General features: G+C 47.7%; 1 protein-coding gene across 2 annotated transcripts in view; it reads left to right on the top strand.

Moving 5' to 3' along the window:
* The window catches only part of lamb2l (laminin, beta 2-like), a 206,593-nt gene that overhangs the window by 78,346 nt on the left and 105,755 nt on the right, over nt 1–22,492 (top strand). For both annotated transcript variants that reach the window (XM_087994040.1, XM_087994039.1), the window contains exons 8-13: nt 145–347; nt 931–1,051; nt 15,381–15,569; nt 17,142–17,321; nt 18,038–18,150; nt 21,621–21,700. In XM_087994040.1, the coding sequence (XP_087850166.1) occupies nt 145–347; nt 931–1,051; nt 15,381–15,569; nt 17,142–17,321; nt 18,038–18,150; nt 21,621–21,700 (886 nt within the window). The remainder of the gene's footprint in view (nt 1–144; nt 348–930; nt 1,052–15,380; nt 15,570–17,141; nt 17,322–18,037; nt 18,151–21,620; nt 21,701–22,492) is intronic.

Raw genomic sequence — 22,492 nt, 5'->3', positions numbered from 1 at the left:
GGCCAAGGGGTAGGGAGCAGTGGGAGAGCTACAGTTTCCCTCAGACTTGCGGGTGGAGACGGTGTGCCACAGTACCGAGTGGCTGATGGAACGAGCTGCCTCCACATTCTGTCACATGTTTGTTTGTGATTTCATTATTGCCAGATCTCCTGAGAATTACTAACTTGAAAATACACTTCACCAAGCTGCACACTCTTGGAGACAACCTGCTGGACAGGCGGATGGAGGTCCTGCAGAAATATTATTATGCTTTGTTTGAGTTGGTGGTCCGTGGCAGCTGCTTCTGCTATGGCCATGCTTCAGAGTGCTCACCTGTGGCTGGGGTTCAAGCAGGAGTGCCTGGAATGGTAAGACCTTTTCAAACTAGTGCCTGTAACCCTCTTGTCACCATCCTATAGGCCATAGATTGAGTGAGTAGCGGGTTCTGTCAACCAGTCATGTTTCGGGATGAGTGTGATTCCACCTGGTTCTTCCAGGTGACTGAGCCGGCAAGTTACCACCACAACCTTTTCAACCCATGATGAGAAATCTTTGCATTTATTTTGACAAGGTACATTTCTGTGGAGGCAGGAGGTGTAACCAGAGAATGACTAGATTAGAGTGGTGCTGGAAAAGCACAGCAGGTCAGGCAGCAGCCAAGGAGCAGGAGAATCGACGCTTCAGGTAAAAGCCCTTCATCAGGAAGGGCTGATGAAAAGTTTTGCCTGAAGCGTCGATTTTCCTGTTTCTCAGATGCTGCCTGACCTGCTGTGCTTTTCCAGCACCACTCTGATCAAGACCCTGATCCCCAACATCTGCAGTCCTCACTTTCGCCCAGAGAATGGCTAGTGCAGCTGAAGTTCAGCCTTGATCTCTGAGAGAATCCCTGCCCCTCGGAACATTTAATCCATTGTAACATTGTGGCTGCTTTCTCCCCACTGTTTTGCTCAGATTCATGGAAGGTGTACCTGTAAGCACAACACCAAAGGGTTAAACTGCGAGCAGTGCAAGAACTTCTACCACGAGTTGCCATGGAGACCAGCGGAGGTGGATAACCCACACGCTTGCAAAGGTTCGACAGATTCCCAATTCCTCTCTCCTTCTCAAAGAACAGCTTTCTCTTCACTTTCTGGTCTCCACATCTCGACCTGAAGTCATTCCTCCTGTTTAAATTTCTGACACAGGTGAATGCTTTCCCTCGCTCACTGGTATCCAAACATTTGGGACAGGAATGATCATTTCAATTCATTCACAGGATGAGGGTGTCAATGGCTAGGTCAGCATTTATTGTCCATCCCTAATTGCCCGTAGAGAAGTTAAAAGTCACCAACATTGCTGTGGGTCTGGAGTCACATGTCAGCCAGGCCAGGTAAGGATGGCAGTTTCCTTCCCTAAAGGATATCAGTGACCCAGGTGGGTTTTTCTGACAGTCAATGATAGATTCAAAGTCATCATTAGACTCTTAATTCCAGATTTTTTTATTGTTTATTGAACTCAAATTTCACCATTGGCCGAGGCAGGATTCCAAACCAGCCCCAGAACATTTTCTGGGTCTCTGCCTAAACGGTTTAATGATAACACCTCTGGGCCAACAGCTCAAAGCTATGCAGCTAACATTTTGCCGCAGAAATATACAGAGGGTATGGACAGTTTGCGTTATACAGAAAGGTGTAGGAGGTTGAGAGGTGACCTGATAGAAGTTTATAAAACAATGGAGGATATAGATAGAGTCAATAGTCATTGTCCTTTCCCTAGGAGGGGGGATTTCAAGACTAGGGGGCACATTTTAAGGTGAGGGGAGAAAAATTTTAAAAAGACATAAGGGGCAAAACTTTCACAGAGAGGGTGGTTCGCGTGAGGAATGAACTTACTGAGGAAGTGGTGGATATGGGCACAATGGTTTATTGATAAAACTGAGTGTGAATTTCTTTTGTCCTGGTCAGGACTTACAGAGAAACTAACCAGCTCAGTGATTTAATTGGTCATTTATACATGATACACGTGCAACGCGTGGCAGTGATTTCCAGTGCATTTCTCCCATCAGGTCAATGACAGGCCATGCTTTTTTCAGTCCATCATGCGCAGTGGGATACAGTGTGGGTGATGTTGTATACATGTGTGATACAGTGTGATGTTCGTATACCTGTGTGATACAGTGTGATGGTCGATGTTGTATACCCGTGGGATACAGTGTGATGGGTGATGTCGTATACCTGTGTGATACAGTATGATGGGCAATGTTGTATACCCGTGGGATACAGTGCGATGGGTGATATCATATACCTGTGTGATACAGTGTGATGGGTGATGTCGTATACCTGTGTGATACAGTGTGATGGGTGATGTTGTATACCTGTGGGATACAGTGTGATGGGTGATGTCGTATACCTGTGTGATACAGTGTGATGGGTGATGTTGTATACCTGTGGGATACAGTGTGATGGGTGATGTCGTATACCTGTGTGATACAGTGTGATGGGTGATGTCGTATACCTGTGTGATACAGTATGATGGGCGATGTTGTATACCCGTGGGATACAGTGTGATGGGTGATGTCGTATACCTGTGGGATACAGTGTGATGGGCGATGTTGTATACCCGTGGGATACAGTGTGATGGGTGATGTTGTATACCTGTGGGATGCAGTGTGATGGGCGATGTTCGTATACCCGTGGGATACAGTGTGATGGGTGATGTTGTACACCTGTGAGATACAGTGTGAAGGGCGATGTTGTATACCTGTGGGATACAGTGTGATGGGCGATGTTCGTATACCCGTGGGATACAGTGTGATGGGTGATGTTGTATACCTGTGGGATACAGTGTGAAGGGCGATGTTGTATACCTGTGGGATACAGTGTGAAGGGCGATGTTTGTATACCTGTGGGATACAGTGTGATGGGCGATGTTGTATACCTGTGGGATACAGTGTGATGGGTGATGTATACCCATGGGATATAGTGTGAAGGGTGATGATGTATACCTGTGGGATACAGTGTGATGGGCGATGTTTGTATACCTGTGGGATACAGTGTGATGGGTGATGTTGTATACCTGTGGGATACAGTGTGATGGGCGATGTTTGTATACCTGTGGGATACAGTGTGAAGGGCGATGTTTGTATACCTGTGGGATACAGTGTGATGGGCGATGTTTGTATACCTGTGGGATACAGTGTGATGGGCGATGTTTGTATACCTGTGGGATACAGTGTGATGGGCGATGTTGTATACCTGTGGGATACAGTGTGAAGGGCGATGTTTGTATACCTGTGGGATACAGTGTGATGGGCGATGTTGTATACCTGTGGGATACAGTGTGATGGGTGATGTTTGTATATCTGTGGGATACAGTGTGATGGGCGATGTTTGTATACCTGTGGGATACAGTGTGATGGGCGATGTTTGTATACCTGTGGGATACAGTGTGATGGGCGATGTTTGTATACCTGTGGGATACAGTGTGATGGGTGATGTTCGTATACCTGTGGGATACAGTGTGATGGGCGATGTTTGTATACCTGTGGGATACTGTGTGAAGGGCGATGTTCGTATACCCGTGGGATACAGTGTGATGGGCGATGTTGTATACCTGTGGGATACAGTGTGATGGGCGATGTTTGTATACCTGTGGGATACAGTGTGATGGGTGATGTTGTATACCTGTGGGATACAGTGTGATGGGCGATGTTTGTATACCTGTGGGATACTGTGTGAAGGGCGATGTTCGTATACCCATGGGATACAATGTGATGGGCGATGTTTGTATACTTGTGGGATACAGTGTGATGGGTGATGTTGTATACCTATGGGATACAGTGTGATGGGCGATATTTGTATACCTGTGGGATACTGTGTGAAGGGCGATGTTCGTATACCCATGGGATACAATGTGATGGGCGATGTTTGTATACTTGTGGGATACAGTGTGATGGGTGATGTTGTATACCTGTGGGATACAGTGTGATGGGTGATGTTGTATACCTGTGGGATACAGTGTGATGGGTGATGTTCGTATACCTGTGGGATACAGTGTGATGGGTGATGTTGTATACCTGTGGGATACAGTGTGATGGGCGATGTTTGTATACCTGTGGGATACAGTGTGATGGGCGATGTTTGTATACCTGTGGGATACAGTGTGATGGGTGATGTTGTATACCTGTGGGATACAGTGTGATGGGTGATGTTCGTATACCTGTGGGATACAGTGTGATGGGCGATGTTTGTATACCTGTGGGATACTGTGTGAAGGGCGATGTTCGTATACCCGTGGGATACAGTGTGATGGGCGATGTTGTATACCCATGGGATACAATGTGATGGGCGATGTTTGTATACTTGTGGGATACAGTGTGATGGGTGATGTTGTATACTTGTCGGATACAGCGTGATGGGCGATGTTTGTATACCTGTGGGATACAGTGTGATGGTTGATGTTGTATACCCGTGGGATGCAGCGTGATGGGTGATGTTGTATACTTGTCGGATACAGTGTGATGGGCGATGTTTGTATACCCGTGGGATACAGTGTGATGGGTGATGTTGTATACCCATGGGATACAGTGTGATGGGTGATGTTGTATACTTGTCGGATACAGTGTGATGGGCGATGTTTTATACCTGTGGGATACAGTGTGATGGTCGATGTTGTATACCCGTGTGATACAGTGTGATGGGCGATGTTGTATACCTGTGGGATACAGTGTGATGGGCGATGTTTGTATATCTGTGGGATACAGTGTGATGGGTGATGTTTGTATACCTGTGGGATACAGTGTGATGGGCGATGTTTGTATACCCGTGGGATACAGTGTGATGGGCGATGTTGTATATCTGTGGGATACAGTGTGATGGGTGATGCTGTATACCTGTGGGATACAGTGTGATGGGCGATGTTTGTATACCTGTGGGATACTGTGTGAAGGGCGATGTTCGTATACCCGTGGGATACAGTGTGATGGGCGATGTTGTATACCTGTGGGATACAGTGTGATGGGCGATGTTTGTATACCTGTGGGATACAGTGTGATGGGTGATGTTGTATACCTGTGGGATACAGTGTGATGGGCGATGTTTGTATACCTGTGGGATACTGTGTGAAGGGCGATGTTCGTATACCCATGGGATACAATGTGATGGGCGATGTTTGTATACTTGTGGGATACAGTGTGATGGGTGATGTTGTATACCTGTGGGATACAGTGTGATGGGCGATATTTGTATACCTGTGGGATACTGTGTGAAGGGCGATGTTCGTATACCCATGGGATACAATGTGATGGGCGATGTTTGTATACTTGTGGGATACAGTGTGATGGGTGATGTTGTATACCTGTGGGATACAGTGTGATGGGTGATGTTGTATACCTGTGGGATACAGTGTGATGGGTGATGTTCGTATACCTGTGGGATACAGTGTGATGGGTGATGTTGTATACCTGTGGGATACAGTGTGATGGGCGATGTTTGTATACCTGTGGGATACAGTGTGATGGGCGATGTTTGTATACCTGTGGGATACAGTGTGATGGGTGATGTTGTATACCTGTGGGATACAGTGTGATGGGTGATGTTCGTATACCTGTGGGATACAGTGTGATGGGCGATGTTTGTATACCTGTGGGATACTGTGTGAAGGGCGATGTCCGTATACCCGTGGGATACAGTGTGATGGGCGATGTTGTATACCCATGGGATACAATGTGATGGGCGATGTTTGTATACTTGTGGGATACAGTGTGATGGGTGATGTTGTATACTTGTCGGATACAGCGTGATGGGCGATGTTTGTATACCTGTGGGATACAGTGTGATGGTTGATGTTGTATACCCGTGGGATGCAGCGTGATGGGTGATGTTGTATACTTGTCGGATACAGTGTGATGGGCGATGTTTGTATACCCGTGGGATACAGTGTGATGGGTGATGTTGTATACCCATGGGATACAGTGTGATGGGTGATGTTGTATACTTGTCGGATACAGTGTGATGGGCGATGTTTTATACCTGTGGGATACAGTGTGATGGTCGATGTTGTATACCCGTGTGATACAGTGTGATGGGCGATGTTGTATACCTGTGGGATACAGTGTGATGGGCGATGTTTGTATATCTGTGGGATACAGTGTGATGGGTGATGTTTGTATACCTGTGGGATACAGTGTGATGGGCGATGTTTGTATACCCGTGGGATACAGTGTGATGGGCGATGTTGTATATCTGTGGGATACAGTGTGATGGGTGATGCTGTATACCCGTGGGATACAGTGTGATGGGCGATATTCGTATACCCGCGTGATATAGTGTGATGGGCGCTGTTGTATATCTGTGGGATACAGTGTGATGGGCGATGTTGTATACCTGTGTATTACAGTGTGATGGGCGATGTTTTATACCCGTGTGATACAGTGTGATGAGTGATGTTGTATACCCATGGGATACAGTGTGATGGGCGATGTTGTATACCTGTGGGATACAGTGTGATGGGCGATGTTTTATACCCGTGGGATACAGTGTGATGGGCGATGTTTTATACCCGTGTGATACAGTGTGATGGGCGATGTTTTATACCCGTGTGATACAGTGTGATGGGCGATGTTGTATATCTGTTTGATACAGTGTGATGGGCGATGTTGTATATCTATTTGATACAGTGTGATGGGCGATGTTCGTATACCTGTGGGATACAGTGTGAAGGGCGATGTTGTATACCCGTGGGATACAGTGTGATGGGCGATGTTGTATATCTGTTTGATACAGTGCGATGGGCGATGTTGTATATCTGTGGGATACAGTGTGAAGGGCGATGTTGTATACCCGTGGGATACAGTGTGATGGGCGATGTTGTATATCTGTGTGATACAGTGTGATGGGCGATGTTGTATATCTGTGTGATACAGTGCGATGGGCGATGTTGTATATCTATTTGATACAGTGTGATGGGCGATGTTATATACCTGTGTGATACAGTGTGATGGGCGAAGTTGTATATCTATGTGATACAGTGTGATGGGTGATGTTGTATACCCTGTGGGATACAGTTTGATGGGCGATGTTGTATACCTGTGGTATACAGTGTGATGGTCGATACTCGTATACCTGTGGCATACAGTGTGATGGGCGTTGTTTGTATACCTGTGTGATACAGCGTGATGAGCGATGTTGTATACCCTGTGGGATACAGTGTGATGGGTGATGTTGTATACCTGTGTGATACAGTGTGATGGGCGATGTTGTATACCTGTGTGATACAGTGTGATGGGCGATGTTTTATACCTGTGTGATACAGTGTGATGGGCGATGTTGTATACCTGTGTGATACAGTGTGATGGGTGATGTTGTATACCCTGTGGGATACAGTTTGATGGGCGATGTTGTATACCTGTGGTATACAGTGTGATGGTCGATACTCGTATACCTGTGGCATACAGTGTGATGGGCGTTGTTTGTATACCTGTGTGATACAGCGTGATGAGCGATGTTGTATACCCTGTGGGATACAGTGTGATGGGTGATGTTGTATACCTGTGTGATACAGTGTGATGGGCGATGTTCTATAAATGTGGGATACAGTGTGATGGTCGATGTTGTATACCTGTGGGATACAGTGTGATGGGCGATGTTGTATACCTGTGTGATACAGTGTGATGGGCGATGTTGTATACCTGTGTGATACAGTGTGATGGGTGATGTTGTATACCCTGTGGGATACAGTTTGATGGGCGATGTTGTATACCTGTGGTATACAGTGTGATGGTCGATACTCGTATACCTGTGGCATACAGTGTGATGGGCGTTGTTTGTATACCTGTGTGATACAGCGTGATGAGCGATGTTGTATACCCTGTGGGATACAGTGTGATGGGCAATCTTGTATACCCGTGTGATGGGTGATGTTGTATACCTGTGTGATACAGTGTGATGGGCGATGTTCTATAAATGTGGGATACAGTGTGATGGTCGATGTTGTATACCTGTGGGATACAGTGTGATGGGCGATGTTGTATACCTGTGGGATACAGTGTGATGGGCGATGTTGTATACCTGTGGGATACAGTGTGATGGGCGATGTTGTATACCTGTGGCATACAGTGTGATGGGCGTTGTTTGTATACCTGTGGGATACAGTGTGATGGGCGATGTTGTATACCTGTGGGATACAGTGTGATGGGCGATGTTTGTATATCTGTGTGATACAGTGTGATGAGCGATGTTATATACCCTGTGGGATACAGTGTGATGGGCGATGTTGTATACCTGTGTGATACAGCGTGATGAGCGATGTTGTATACCTGTGTGATACAGCGTGATGAGCGATGTTGTATACCCTGTGGGATACAGTGTGATGGGCAATCTTGTATACCCGTGTGATGGGTGATGTTGTATACCTGTGTGATACAGTGTGATGGGCGATGTTCTATAAATGTGGGATACAGTGTGATGGTCGATGTTTGTATACCTGTGGGATACAGTGTGATGGGCTATGTTGTATACCTGTGTGATACAGTGTGATGGGTGATGTTTGTATACCTGTGTGATACAGCGTGATGAGCGATGTTGTATACCTGTGGGATACAGTGTGATGGGCGATGTTGTATACCTGTGTGATACAGCGTGATGAGCGATGTTGTATACCTGTGGGATACAGTGTGATGGGTGATGTTGTATACCTGTGTGATACAGTGTGATGGGTGATGTTGTATACCTGTGGGATACAGTGTGATGGGTGATGTTGTATACCCTGTGGGATACAGTGTGATGGGTGATGTTGTATACCTGTGTGATACAGCGTGATGAGCGATGTTGTATACCCGTGGGATACAGTGTGATGGGTGATGTTGTATATCTGTGGGATACAGGTCTGGAAGTGAAGAAACACTGAAACAGACTTCAGAGCCCCCACTAAAACCAAATGAATATTCCTCTGGGAGGTTTTGATTATAAATCCAGGAATATACTGGAGAAACCACTTAAATTGAAAATTATTTCCAGTAGGCAGCAGATCACAGGAAATCAGCATTTAGCCATCAAAAACAAGGAAACTACAAAGATACCAGAACATGCATCGTTGTGGTGGTAATGTCGCTGGGCTAGTAATTCAGGAGCTCGTCTAATGCCCTGGGGCCCTGAGTTCAGTTCCCACCATAGGATAAATGATAACATATCTGCATTGGAGAGCAAGTCTCATTGATCATGACCATGAGAACTGTCATTGATTTGTTAGTTTAAAAACTAACATCCTTTATGGAGGAAATTCTGCACTATGCTTTTCTAAATGGTGAGGTGGTAGACATTTGTTTTGAGACTCTGAAGAGGTCTCACTCCTTCGAGACTCAGAGGTGTTCTGACCACAAGTCTATGTGACATTGTCACAGAGGATGCTGCACATGGCCTTCCTCAGTATTAACCCTTTCACATCCATATACAACCTCGCCCATCACACTGTACATGTTATGCCAGAGATAGAAAGTGTGGCCAGTCACTGACCTGATGGGAGAAGTACACTGGAAATCAAGCGCCACTGTTCCATGAGCCATTACAAATCTGTAAATGACCAATTACATCACTGAGCTGGTCAGTGTCTCTGTGTGTTACTCACATCTTAGACAAAAGAAATTCACACCAGGTTTTATCAATGAACAAAACAAAACTTATTTATTATAAACAAACTTACCTGTTAACCTAAGATAAAAATGAATTATTAATCACTAGTGTACTAACATAAACTATTCTTCTTTGAAATCCTGACACTCACACATTCATTCACAAATACGACAAACAAGACAGCTCCTCAGAAACATTGTTGGTTGTAAACATTGGCAGAAAGAAACAAATTCTGTCCCAAGAATCCAAACTCGAGGTGGAATGAGGTGACTTTCTCCGAGATCTCCTGTCTTGTGTTGATATCATGTTGTTATTAAGTGAAGAGTGATAGAGGAACATCAATTTGGTAGCTGGTCCATTGGATCTAGGTCTTTGTTTGAGTTAGAAGTTTTCCTTTTCAGAGTCTTTAAGTGTTGTCTTCCACTCATAGATGGTGAGAAAGTGAGAGATCTGTCTTTGTTTTCAACAATTTTGGATGTCTGAGTGAAACTGCCCCTTCTAAGGACAATGACAAACTGCAACTTTAAAAATGCAAAGACGGCTGCTCGGCAGCTTTTCAATCTCTCTCACAAAATGATCAAATCCAGCTTCTGTCATACCATGTGACCATCAGATGTAGGACCAGATTTAGGCCATTTTGTCCATTCAGTCTGCTCTGCCATTCGATCATGACTGATATGTTTCCCAACACCATTCTTCCGCCATTTCCCTGTAGATTTAGATTACATTACAGTGTGGAAACAGGCCCTTCGGCCCAACAAGTCCACACCGACCCGCCGAAGCGAAACCCACCCATGCCCCTACATTTACCCCTTACCTAACACTACGGGCAATTTAGCATGGCCAATTCACCTAACCTGCACATCTTTGGACTGTGGGAGGAAACCAGAGCACCCGGAGGAAACCCACGCAGACACGGGGAGAACGTGCAAACTCCACACAGTCAGTCGCCTGAGGCGGGAATTGAACCTGGGTCTCTGGCACTGTGAGGCAGCAATGCTAACCACTGTGCCACCGTGCCACCCACGGTAATCCCCTTATTAGTCAAAAACCTGTTTATTTCTGTCTTAAATACACCCAATGGATTGGCCTCCACAGCCCTCTGCAGTAATAAGTTCCACAGAGTCACCACCCTCTAGCTGAAGCAATTCCTCCTCATCTCCAATCTGAAAGATCACACCCTCACTCTGAGACTGTGCTCTGGGTCCTAATTTCTCCGGCTGGTGAAAACATCTTCTCCCTGTCCACTGCATCCAGGCCTCTTGGTATTCTGTAAGTTTCAATCAGATCCCCATTGTCCTTCTGAACTCCTTTGAGTACAGACCCAGAGGTCTCATCTGCTCCTCATGTGACAAACCCTTCATCACCACGATGAAGTACATGAGTCACATGATTTGTGTAACCAATAAATCAACACCACCTAGTTCCTTCTTTGACTGTTGAGATGTAAAAAAAGTTTATCTTCTGCAATGCATTGGTATGTAAGCTTTCAATTTTTCTAGTTCATATTCCAAATATTATACATACTCCTTACACCAGGAGCTGGAAATCTACAACCAACCATGGATCTGTTTACTTCTCTGTCAGTTAGTGTTTCATTGGCCTCCGTGTCTATTGAAACAATAATGCTTACTGGCCGTAAGGGCATACTTAAGCTCCACTATTTGTGAATGACTTGCTGTAAATCCCTGGCCATCACTGAACAGATGTTTATTGAGAGAAGACAACCCATTATTCCAGTCTCTATAACTTACCAAACCCCAACCCAATCAACAGCTTGCACATTTCTGGTGGTTTTACAGACAGCCCAATGTCTTGTTACTCCCTGATGAGCAAAACAGCTATACAACATCAGAACTAGGAGTGCAAATAGGCCCCTCAAACCTGCTCTGTCATTTAATACCATCACATCTGATCTCATCTCAGCCTTAACTGCACTTTCCAGCCCACTGTCTGTAACCCATTACTAATTAAACATTCTGTCTATCTCCACCTTATATTTACTCAGTCTCCCAGCATCCACCACGCTCTGGGCGTGTGAATTCCACAGATCCATGTCCCTCTGAGAGAAGGAATTCCCCATTGTCTCTGGTTTATCCTAAAACCATCACCTCTCGTTCCGGATTGTCCCACATGAGGATCCATCCTCTCTACATCTACTGTGTCAATTCCCTTGAGCATCTTATAGACCTCAATTAGATCTCCCCTCATTCTTCTAAACTCCAGGGAGTATCGGCCTAAACTGCTCAATGTCTCTTCATTAGACAAACCCCTCATCCCTGGGATCAACCCAGTGACCCTCCTATGAACTGCCTCCAACACAACTACACTCTTCCTCAAGTAAGGAGCCCAATACTGTACAGAGTACTCTGGATATGGTCTCACTAATGCCTTGGATAGTTGCAGCAAAACTTCCCTGCTTTCATACTTTATTCATTTTGCTATAAATGTCAAAACTCCATTTGCCTTCCTTATTACCTCATGCAACTGCAGGCTATTTTCTGTGATTGATGCACAAGGACACCCAGATCCCTCTGCAGCAAAGTATTCTGATCTTTCTTTTCTTTTAGAGAATTATTTGTCTTTATATAGTAGAGTACATTGATGATGAAGAGGGGACTGAGAGGAGGAATAGGTGTAGGGTACACACCTGCATTGACAAGTTGTACTCGATCGCCTGTCTGTGCAGTTCATTCCCATTGAATTGCGATGATGGCTTGCTCAGGGGAGTGGCTCATGCAGTAAACGGCATGGACACCATCAGGCTGAATAACCTCCCATAGTGCTCCGATATAGCCCCCTCCTGCAGGGGGCTGGTTCAATGAATATGGTTAGATCTGTCATTTGGGTAAGAAGATATACTTGAGGAGAATTATTTGCAGCTGCGCTGAGGGAGCTGTCAGATTCCACAGAGCAATTCAGTTGAATGTTGCTGAATGTTCTCCCTGAGTGACTGGGATCAGAAACAGCCAGGCAGCAGCTCGAGCTGTTTATGTTGTACTCTCAGGAGCTGGATTGATGGTCCCCTCACCCTTGCCTCAGCGTTCTCACCTTCCCCCCCCCCCCACCTCCACCACCAACCTCCAACCCCCCCCACCCATTCCCAGTAGAGCGCAGGTCACCTGTACCCATTCCCTGTCAGCACAGAGCTGCTCCCTGACGCTGATGGACTGAGACAGCAGGGGAGGCACAGAAACAAAAAGAAAGTTTTTTTATAAAACAGGGGAAGCCAGCCATCAGGGAGCAAATACATGGAGAGACAGACTCTCCCAACCCCACCCGCCACCCCCCCAGGTGGCTGTAGCTCCTCACCATTTGGCTGTGGTCTGGAGTGGAATAATCCTCCAATCTGTCCTGGTCTCTAGGATCTTCCTGCAATAACAAGAAGCTGGAGCCATTGCCCACGGCCTGTCCCACTGCCTGCTAGCACCAACGACCCTAGAAAGGCTGTTCAGCTGTGACTAGCTGAGAGGCATTGCTGATATATTATGTGCATCCATCAGGAATTCTAGCTCTTTGACAGTAGCCAGCTGCTCCAACCTCCTTTCACGAATGTGTCTCCATCTCCCCGATCACCAAGAGTGACCGAGGCATTCAAGGCTATGGAACAAGATTAGGGTGGTGCTGGAAAAACACAGCAGGTCAGGCAGTATCCAAGGAGCAGGAAAATCTGGACCAAGTGCTGGAAAATAGGGTTGTCATAAGTAGGACTGGATGTGCAGGTAATGGGTTGAAGAGCCTTTCCCACATTATAGATCTCCATGGCTCAATGCCTCTCTGACAATGGCAACAATAATGTGTATTTATGTATCACCCCAGGGCAGCACAGCATCGTGGCTCAGTGTTTAGCACTGCTACCTCACAGTGCTGGGGCCTGGGTTCGATTCTGCCCTTCTGTCTGTGTGGAGTTTGCACAATCTCGTTGTGCCCGTGTGAATTTCCTCCGGGTGCTCTGGTTTCCTCCCGCAATCCAAAGATGTGCAGGTTAGGTGGATTGGCCATGCTAAATTGCCTGTTGTGTCCAACAAATTGTAGGTCCGGAGGATTAACCATGGTAAACGTGAGGTTCTGGGCCTGGCGAGGATGCTGTTATTTCTAGATTTTTTTTAGTTCAAATTCCACCATCTATCATGGCAGCATCTGAACCCAGGTCTCCAGTACATTACCTGGGTCTCCGGATAAACAATCCAGTGATAATACCACTAGGCCATTGCCTACCATTATGCCCCCACTATCAACATCCCAAGGGTTACCATTGACAAGAAAATTAACTGGGCTCACCATATAAATACATCAGCTACAAGAGCAGGTCAGAGGCTGGGAATACTGCGGTGAGTAACTCCCCTCCTGACTCCCCAAAGCCTGTTCACCAACTACAAGGCACAAGTCAGGAGTGTGATGGAATCCTCCCCACTTGCCCTGGATGGGGGCAGCTCCAACAACACTCAAGAAGCTTGGCACTATCCAAGACAAAGCCCACTTGATTGGCCCCACATCCACAAACACCTACTCCCTCCCCCACCGACGCTCAGTAGCAGCAGTGTGTACTATCTACAAGATGTACTGCAGAAACTCACCAAAGATCATCAGACAGCACCTTCCAAACCCACAGCCACTGCCATCTAGAAGGACAAGGGCAGCAGATACATAGGAACACCATCCCCTCCAAGATCCACTCCAAGCCACTCACCATCCTGACTTGGAAATATATCATCGTTCTTTCAGTGTGGCTGGGTCAGAATCCTGGAATTCCCTCCCTAAGGACATTGTGGGTCTACCCACAACACATGGACTGCAGCGGGTCAAGGAGGCAGCTCACCCCCACCTTCTCAAGGGGCAACTAGGGACGGGTAATAAATTTTGTCCCAGCCAGTGATGCACATGTGCCTCGAAAGAATAAAGCAGTTTGTTTTGTGATTGGATGTGCATAACAACTCTCTGGGGAGTTTAATTTATTCAATAATGTGTTGCGTTTGATTCAACAAATGGAACAGGGTCTCCTGGTATTGTGGTCAGAGACTGGCTCCACCCTCATTGCTATTTTCATTGGAAAGGGAGTGAGCAGAGTAAAATCCTCCTGAAATAGAGGGAGGGTTGAGCTGTCACGGGTGTAATTGTGACCCCATTGTTTTGTTAAAAGGTAGCTTGCAAAACTGAGGTCTTTCATCCCAGCCAGTAGCTTCAAACCCTGACCCTCAATCCATACCAGACGGTATAGGCCAAGAGCCTAATTCTCCGCTTGTATCTGAAAGCATTATGGACAGATGATTACACGTGAAAAAGAAGTCAACTGAGGGTTGCAATCAGAATACTTCCATCTTTCCGAGGGATCAGTACCTGGGAATGGCACTGGCCGGCTTCATGTGTGCAGCATGAACTATTACTGGGGTCTGGAACACACAAGATGATCTAATCAGGAGATAAGAAACGTCTGTCCATGTGAGCCTCTTTGCTCTAAGGACAGTAACCCCAGCTTCTCCAGTCTCTCCACATATTCACTGAAGTTGCTCAATTTTGGAAGCATTCCTGTAAATCACCTCCACACTCTCACCATGGCCTTAGAGCACAGTGTTGGGAATTAAACGCAAACCTCACCCTCTGTCCAGGACAACTGTCATTAAGGTTCAGCAGAGTTTCCTCGCATAGCTTCCGCATTCCTCTGTCAGTCAATGGTTTATTTCACAGCTTTCCCAACTTGTACTATCGCCTTTAAAGTCTCTTCTTGTTTCCTCTTTAAAATGGTACTATTCCGATTCTAAATTCTGTTCAAACATCGGCCTGTCTATTTCCCCTCAGAGTGTAACTGCAACAAGCATGCGACCAGCTGCCACTTTGACATGGCTGTGTACATCGCAACAGGAAACCTGAGTGGGGGTGTGTGTGAAAACTGTCAACACAACACGATGGGCAGGAACTGTGAGCTGTGCAAGCCCTTTTATTACCGAAATCCTACAGCAGACATCCGTTCTGAGGACGCCTGTATCCGTAAGTGTCGCATCAAGGATGGCACCTCCAACACTGCAGCACTCTCTCAGCGCTGACCCCCCCAACAGTGCAGCACTCCCTCAGCACTGACACCCCAACAGTGCAGCACTCCCTCAGCACTGACCCCCCAACAGTGCAGCACTCCCTCAGCACTGACCCTCCGACAGTGCGGCACTCCCTCAGCACTGACCCTCCGACAGTGCGGCACTCCCTCAGCACTGACCCTCCGACAGTGCGACACTCCCTCAGCACTGACCCTCCGACAATGCGGCACTCCCTCAGCACTGACCCTCCGACAGTGCAGCACTCCCTCAGCGCCGACCCTCCGACAGTGCGGCATTTCCTCAGCACAGACCCTCTGACAGTGCGGCATTTCCTCAGCACTGACCCTCCGACAGTGCGACACTTGCTCAGCACTGACCCCCCGACAGTGCAGCACTCTCTCTGCACTGACCCTCTGACAGTGCGGCACTCCCTCAGTACTGACCGCCCGACAGTGCGGCACTTCCTCAGCACTGACCCTCTGACAGTGCGGCACTCCCTCAGCACTGACCGTCCGACAGTGCGGCACTTCCTCAGCACTGATCCTCTGACAGTGCAGCACTCCCTCAGCACTGACCGTCCGACAGTGCGGCACTTCCTCAGCACTGACCCCCCGACAGTGCAGCACTCCCTCAGCACTGACCCCCCGACAGTTCGGCACTCCCTCAGCACTGACCCTCCGACAGTGCGGCACTCCCTCAGCATTGATCCTCCAACACTGCAGCACTCCCTCAGCACTGACCGTCCGACAGTGCAGCACTCCCTCAGCACTGACCGCCCGACAGTGCGGCACTTCCTCAGCACTGACCCCCCGACAGTGCAGCACTCCCTCAGCACTGACCCCCTGACAGTGCAGCACTCCCTCAGCACTGATCCCCCGACAGTGCGGCACTCCCTCAGCACTGACCCCCTGACAGTGCGGCACTCCCTCAGCACTGACCCTCCGACAGTGCGGCACTCCCTCAGCACTGACCCTCCGACAGTGTGGCGCTTTCTCGAGAATTCTCAGAAGTTCACTGTTGTTTGAGTGAATAAATGTTTCCTCATCTTGGTCTTAACTAATCAACCTCTCTTTCTGAGATTGTGATCCATGTTTAAGACTCCTGAGGAAATGGGAATCATTTCCCTGCATTGACTCAGTAATGCTCCATCAGAAAGATGAGTATTTGGTTTTGATATTGCTCCTCCTAAATGTCCCTCCTTAATCCTGACCGTCCCTGGGCGGAGAACTGCCATCTCCATGGTGGTTTAAGGAACTATATGTGGACAAGCATGTAGTTAGGGGATTTTGATTCTAGTAAGAATTAAAGAAACATGAGCCGGAGAAGGCCATTCAGCCCTTTGACCCCGCTATACCATTATATAAGACTGATGCTGATCTGATCAGGCTGTCTTCCCAATGCATGAACTGTCGGGGGGGGTGGGGTAGTGGTAATCTATCATGGACATTAATCACCCAGGCAAGAGTCAACCATTCCTACTCTCAATGGACCTTGTCTCTCTCTCTCTCTCTCTCTCTGTCTCCCACAGCATGTGACTGTGATCCTGTCGGTTCCCTGGAGGGTGGGATCTGTGACAGTGACACGGACCTGGACTTTGCCATCATTGGGGGTCAGTGTCGCTGCAAGGAGAATGTGAGAGGTACTCGATGTGACCGCTGCAAGGAGGGATTCTATGGCCTGAGCATGGACAATCCACATGGCTGTCAGGGTATGTACTGGAAACACTCACACCCTTGGTCAGGTTTAACCAGTGACCTGTCTGAGATAACCAGCAGTTTAGTTGATACACCATCACTGTGCTGTCAGTGCCCACCTATTGGTGGGGTCTAGTGTGGGAAAGTGGGACTGGTGCAGGTCGGAGTGACAGACTTATATTCATAGAGATACACAGCACAGAAACAGACCCTTCGGTCCAGCCCGTCCATGCCGACCAGATACCCTAACCTAATGTAGTCCCATTTGCCAACATCTGGCCCATATCTCTCCAAACCCTTCCTATTCATATACCCATCAGATGCCTTTCAAATGTTGCAATTGTACCAGCCTCCACCACTTCCTCTGGCAGCTCATTCCATACATGTACCACCCTCTGTGTGAAAACGTTGGCCCTGAAGTCCCTTTTACATTTTTCCCCTCTCACCCTGAACCTATTCCCTCTAGTTCAGGGCTCCCCACCCCATGGAAAAACCCTTGTCTATTTACGCTATCCATGCCCCTTGTGATTTTATAAACCTCTATACAGAAAGGTCTCTTCTGTGCTGTCTGACTCTCTGAGGGCCCCATTGCCAACACTGGGTACCAGCATCTGTCTGCTGTACATCTGAACCTCCTGTTACAAGCTGGCAATCCATTGCCTCTTCAGTGTGGGAATTACTTGGTGAAGGTGTGAGATGATATGCCTGTAATAATTGCTGTTTAACCCAGCGTGTAGGTGTGATCCTCGGGGTGTCATCATGAGTACGGCTCCATGTGATGCGATCAGTGGAGATTGTTTCTGCAAACGCTACGTGACAGGACGTTACTGTGATCTCTGTCTGGTGAGTATGGGCCAGCATCGTGGGTCAGTTATCCAGTAGTGGGCTGCAGGGTTCCCTCTGACAGAGACTCGTCACTGGGTTTGGAGACTTGACCACTGAAGGGAGTCTCCTGATCAGTGAATCAGGATACTCTTTCAAAGTTACAGCTGAGAAGAAGAAGATTCATGAAAAGGAAAAACTTGCATTTCAATAGCACCTTTCATTGTCTAGGGCAGTATGGTGGCTCAGTGGTTAGCACTGCTGCCTCACATCACCAGGGACCTGGGTTCGATTCCAGCCTCAGGCGACTGTCTGTGTGGAGTTTGCACATTCTCCCCGTGTCTGTGTGGGTTTCCTCCGGGTGCTCCGGTTTCCTCCCACAGGCCACAGATGCGCAGCTTAGGTGGATTGGTCATGCTAAATTGCCCATAATGTGCTTTAACCATGGGAAATGCAGGGTCACAGGGATAGGGTAGGGAGGTTGATGTGGGTGTGATGCTCTTTGGAGGGTTGGTGTAGACTTGGTGGGCTGAATGGTCTGCTTCCAGGGTGTAGGGATTCTACAAGCTCTTACAAAGCAGTTTACACCCAATAAAGATTCTATAATATTGAAAAGTGACAACTAATTTGCATACAGGAAGCTTCTAAGCAGCAATAGCAATAATAACAAGATAATGTGACAAAGTGAGAAGTACATATGGGCCAAGCCTCTGTGGAGAACTGTCCCTGCTCTTCGTGACTATAATGCTGTGTGACCTTTGACATCCACCTGAGAGGACAGGCAGGTCTTCAATTGAACCCATGACCTTCCAATTCAGAAGTGAAAATTCAGTCAAGTGAACCACAACTCAGGATGCTGGTGGAAAGCATTCCCATTTTGGATCCCTCCCCACCATCTCTCCTCATACGTCAGCTCCACCATCCCCAGAATCAGTCTGGGAAACCTTCACAATACTCCCTCCAGAGCAGGAGCATCCTTCCTCAGAAAAGGAGACCAGAACTGCACCCAGTATTCCAAGTGTGGCCTCACCAAGGCCCTGTATAACTACAACAGCACATTCTTGCTCCTGTACTCGAAACCTCTCACAATGAAGGTCAACATCCCATTTGCCTTTGTTACCACCTGCTGCCCCTGCACGCTCACACGCAATCAAACCTGCCGATTATTTTAATGCAGTAATGATGAGTTAGCACTATTGGGAGGCAATGGAGTAATATTGTTATTACTAGGCACTGAATTAATTTCCTGGAGACCTTGTTTCAACTCCTGCCATGGCTAATGGTGGAGTTTGAATGTAATTTAGGAATAATACTCTGGACTTAAGATAACCATTGCCACTTGTTGGAGGAAAATCATCTGGTTCCCTAATCCCCCTTTAGGGAAGGTATCTACTATTTGAATCCAGTCTTGTCTATAGGTGACTCCAAACCGACAGCAATGTGGTTGACTTTTAACTGTCCAATGGGCAATAAATACTGGTACCCCACATCGTGTGCATCAGTATCATTGATAAAGGAGCCCTCAGTGCTGAGGTGGATGTATTTTCCTTAGATAAAGATATCAAAGGGGATGGGGGAAATGGATGAGCTGGAGATACATTGGCTTGAAGGGCTAAATAGGCAAGTCTCAATGCTTTGAATTTAAATGAAAAGACTGATGAGGCTCATTGGTGAGACAAGAGTGACTTTGATTCTAAAAATGGAAGGTTAGATTAGATTCCCTACAGTATGGAAACAGGCCCTTCAGCCCACAAGTCCACACCGATCCTCCCTGAAGAGTAACCCACCCAGACCCATTCCACCACACTATATTTATCCTTGATTAATGCACCTAACACTATGGGCAATTTAGCATGGCCAATTCACCCTAATCTGAGGAAACCCACGCAGACACGGGGAGAATGTGCAAATGCCACACAGACAGTCACCCGAGGGTGGGAATCGAACCCAGGTCCCTGGTGCTGTGAGGAGGCAGTGCTAACCACTGAGCCACCATGCCTCTCGTTTTTGTCTTTTTTTAAATTTTTATTTTAACGAGAGTAAAGCTCCCACTACACTGTCCCCATCAACCATTCCCAGGACAGGAGCAGCACGGAGTTAGATAAAGATTAAAGCTCCCTTTACATCTTCCCCATCAAACTCTCCCAGGGCAGGGACAATATGGTGCCAGATACTAAACAAAACTTCCTCTATAGCACCAGAAAATGACAGCCTTCCACCTGCTGCTGCCTTGCCCTGTGTGGGTCACAGATTGAGCTATGAAACATCTCCAGGACAAGCTCATCCTGTATCTGAGGCTCTGGCTTTGTATCTGTGTCTGTAACGCTCTCTGTTTCTGAAATTACCTCTCATTCCCTCAACTTCAAAACAGTTCAATTATTTGTAAAACATTTTAGGATACTCTTAAGGTATATAAAAAAAGTGTTTTATACACTTCCATCACCCTAAGTTTACATTGTCCATAAATCACACAGAACATTAACATCCAGAGACCATGGTCAATCCGGAAGTTCCATGAAATGCCAGTCTTTGCTGCATGTGTTTGGTCATCACCTGTAAGGAAGCCTTCCTCTGACTGTTTCACTGAGACGGCATCAGGAGTCCTGTGGACCACTTTGATCCTCAGGCTGACTGTTCGTCATCTATTATATTCTTGTCCGGTGAATTGGTTGGCACCTGTTAACACAAATCTGAGGCCTTCTGGCCCCTCTTCAATTGCTCGCTCAAGTTGGTCTTGGTGGAATTTTGTCAACTGAAACAGTTGGTAATCATCACACTTTGACGAGAACCGAACAATTGGAGAGCTCAGATCCTCACTGGAAGGATTAAAATTAAACACTCTCTCCGCCCCAGCCGAAACCATGCAGATCAGGTTGTGATTCCTCCCTAGACACTTGAGCAGAGAATGGAGGCTGACTCTCCTCTGCGGCACAGAGGTAAGGCGGCTGAATGCTTGTTTTGGACCCCCCTCCCCCCACCCCAGGAAGAGGCTCAGAGTTGGCCTGATTGAGAGCTGTGAGGAATCTGGGCAGGGTGAGCGGTGAGAGAATAACTGGATTTTACGAGGGCTGCACTGGGAGAGTGAGGGAAGGCAGCGGAAACCTGTTCATTGCATTCCCTTCACTATGTCAGCTCGCCAGTGCTGGGGGTGGTGAGCGGTGCTCTGAATGTCTGGGGGAAAAAACCCAGTGCAACGGGAGCTGAATAACTGAGTACAGCCTCAGGAAACACTGGAGAGACTCAGCAGGTCTGGCAGCATCTGTGGAGAGAGAAACAGAGTTAATGTTTCAGGTCTAGTGTGACTTCTTGTGAAATGACTATGGGAAGCAAGGTCCTATGCGATGGTAGCAGTGGCTCATGGTGCTGTATGGGGTTTATTGGAGAGTGGGAGTGTGGAAATTGGGGATGCGCTGACAAAGCTGAAATTGCCAGCTGCCTCGCATTGCTTGTGTAATATTTGTTTCCTGTATTTTCCCGATTTTCTTGTGCAGCCAGAATATTGGGGACTCAGTAACGACATGGCGGGTTGCCGACAGTGTGACTGTGACTTTGGAGGCGCCTACAATAACAGGTACTGCCCTCTCAGGAACACAGAGCAGGGCCTCATCCAAAAGGCTGTTTCTTCTTTTGCTTCTTACATTTAATTATCTGTCTTCATCCACTTTACTGAGGGAGTGCCGCACTGTCAGAGGGTCAGTACTGAGGGAGTGCCGCACTGTCGGAGGGTCAGTGCTGAGGGAGTGCCGCACTGTCAGAGGGTCAGTACTGAGGGAGTGCCGCACTGTCGGAGGGTCAGTACTGAGGGAGTGCCGCACTGTCGGAGGGTCAGTGCTGAGGGAGTGCCGCACTGTCAGAGGGTCAGTGCTGAGGGAGTGCTGCACTGTCGGAGGGTCAGTGCTGAGGGAGTGCCGCACTGTCGGAGGGTCAGTGCTGAGGGAGTGCCGCACTGTCGGAGGGTCAGTGCTGAGGGAGTGCCGCACTGTCGGAGGGTCAGTGCTGAGGGAGTGCTGCACTGTCGGAGGGTCAGTACTGAGGGAGTGCTGCACTGTCAGAGGGTCAGTGCTGAGAGAGTGTGGCACTGTCAGAGGGTCAGTACTGAGGGAGTGCTGCACTGTCAGAGGGTCAGTACTGAGGGAGTGCCGCACTGTCAGAAGGTCAGTGCTGAGGGAGTGCCGCACTGTCAGAGGGTCAGTGCTGAGGGAGTGCCGCACTGTCAGAGGGTCAGTACTGAGGGAGTGCCGCACTGTCAGAAGGTCAGTGCTGAGGGAGTGCCGCACTGTCAGAAGGTCATTGCTGAGGGAGTGCCGCACTGTCGGAGGGTCAGTACTGAGGGAGTGCCACACTGTCAGAGGGTCAGTGCTGA

The sequence above is a fragment of the Chiloscyllium plagiosum genome, unplaced genomic scaffold (assembly GCF_037043375.1).
Source record: "Chiloscyllium plagiosum isolate Xiang-an unplaced genomic scaffold, Cpla_swu_hap1 HiC_scaffold_14, whole genome shotgun sequence".
Taxonomy (NCBI): domain Eukaryota; kingdom Metazoa; phylum Chordata; class Chondrichthyes; order Orectolobiformes; family Hemiscylliidae; genus Chiloscyllium; species Chiloscyllium plagiosum.
This window is presented reverse-complemented; position numbering and strand designations above follow the sequence as displayed.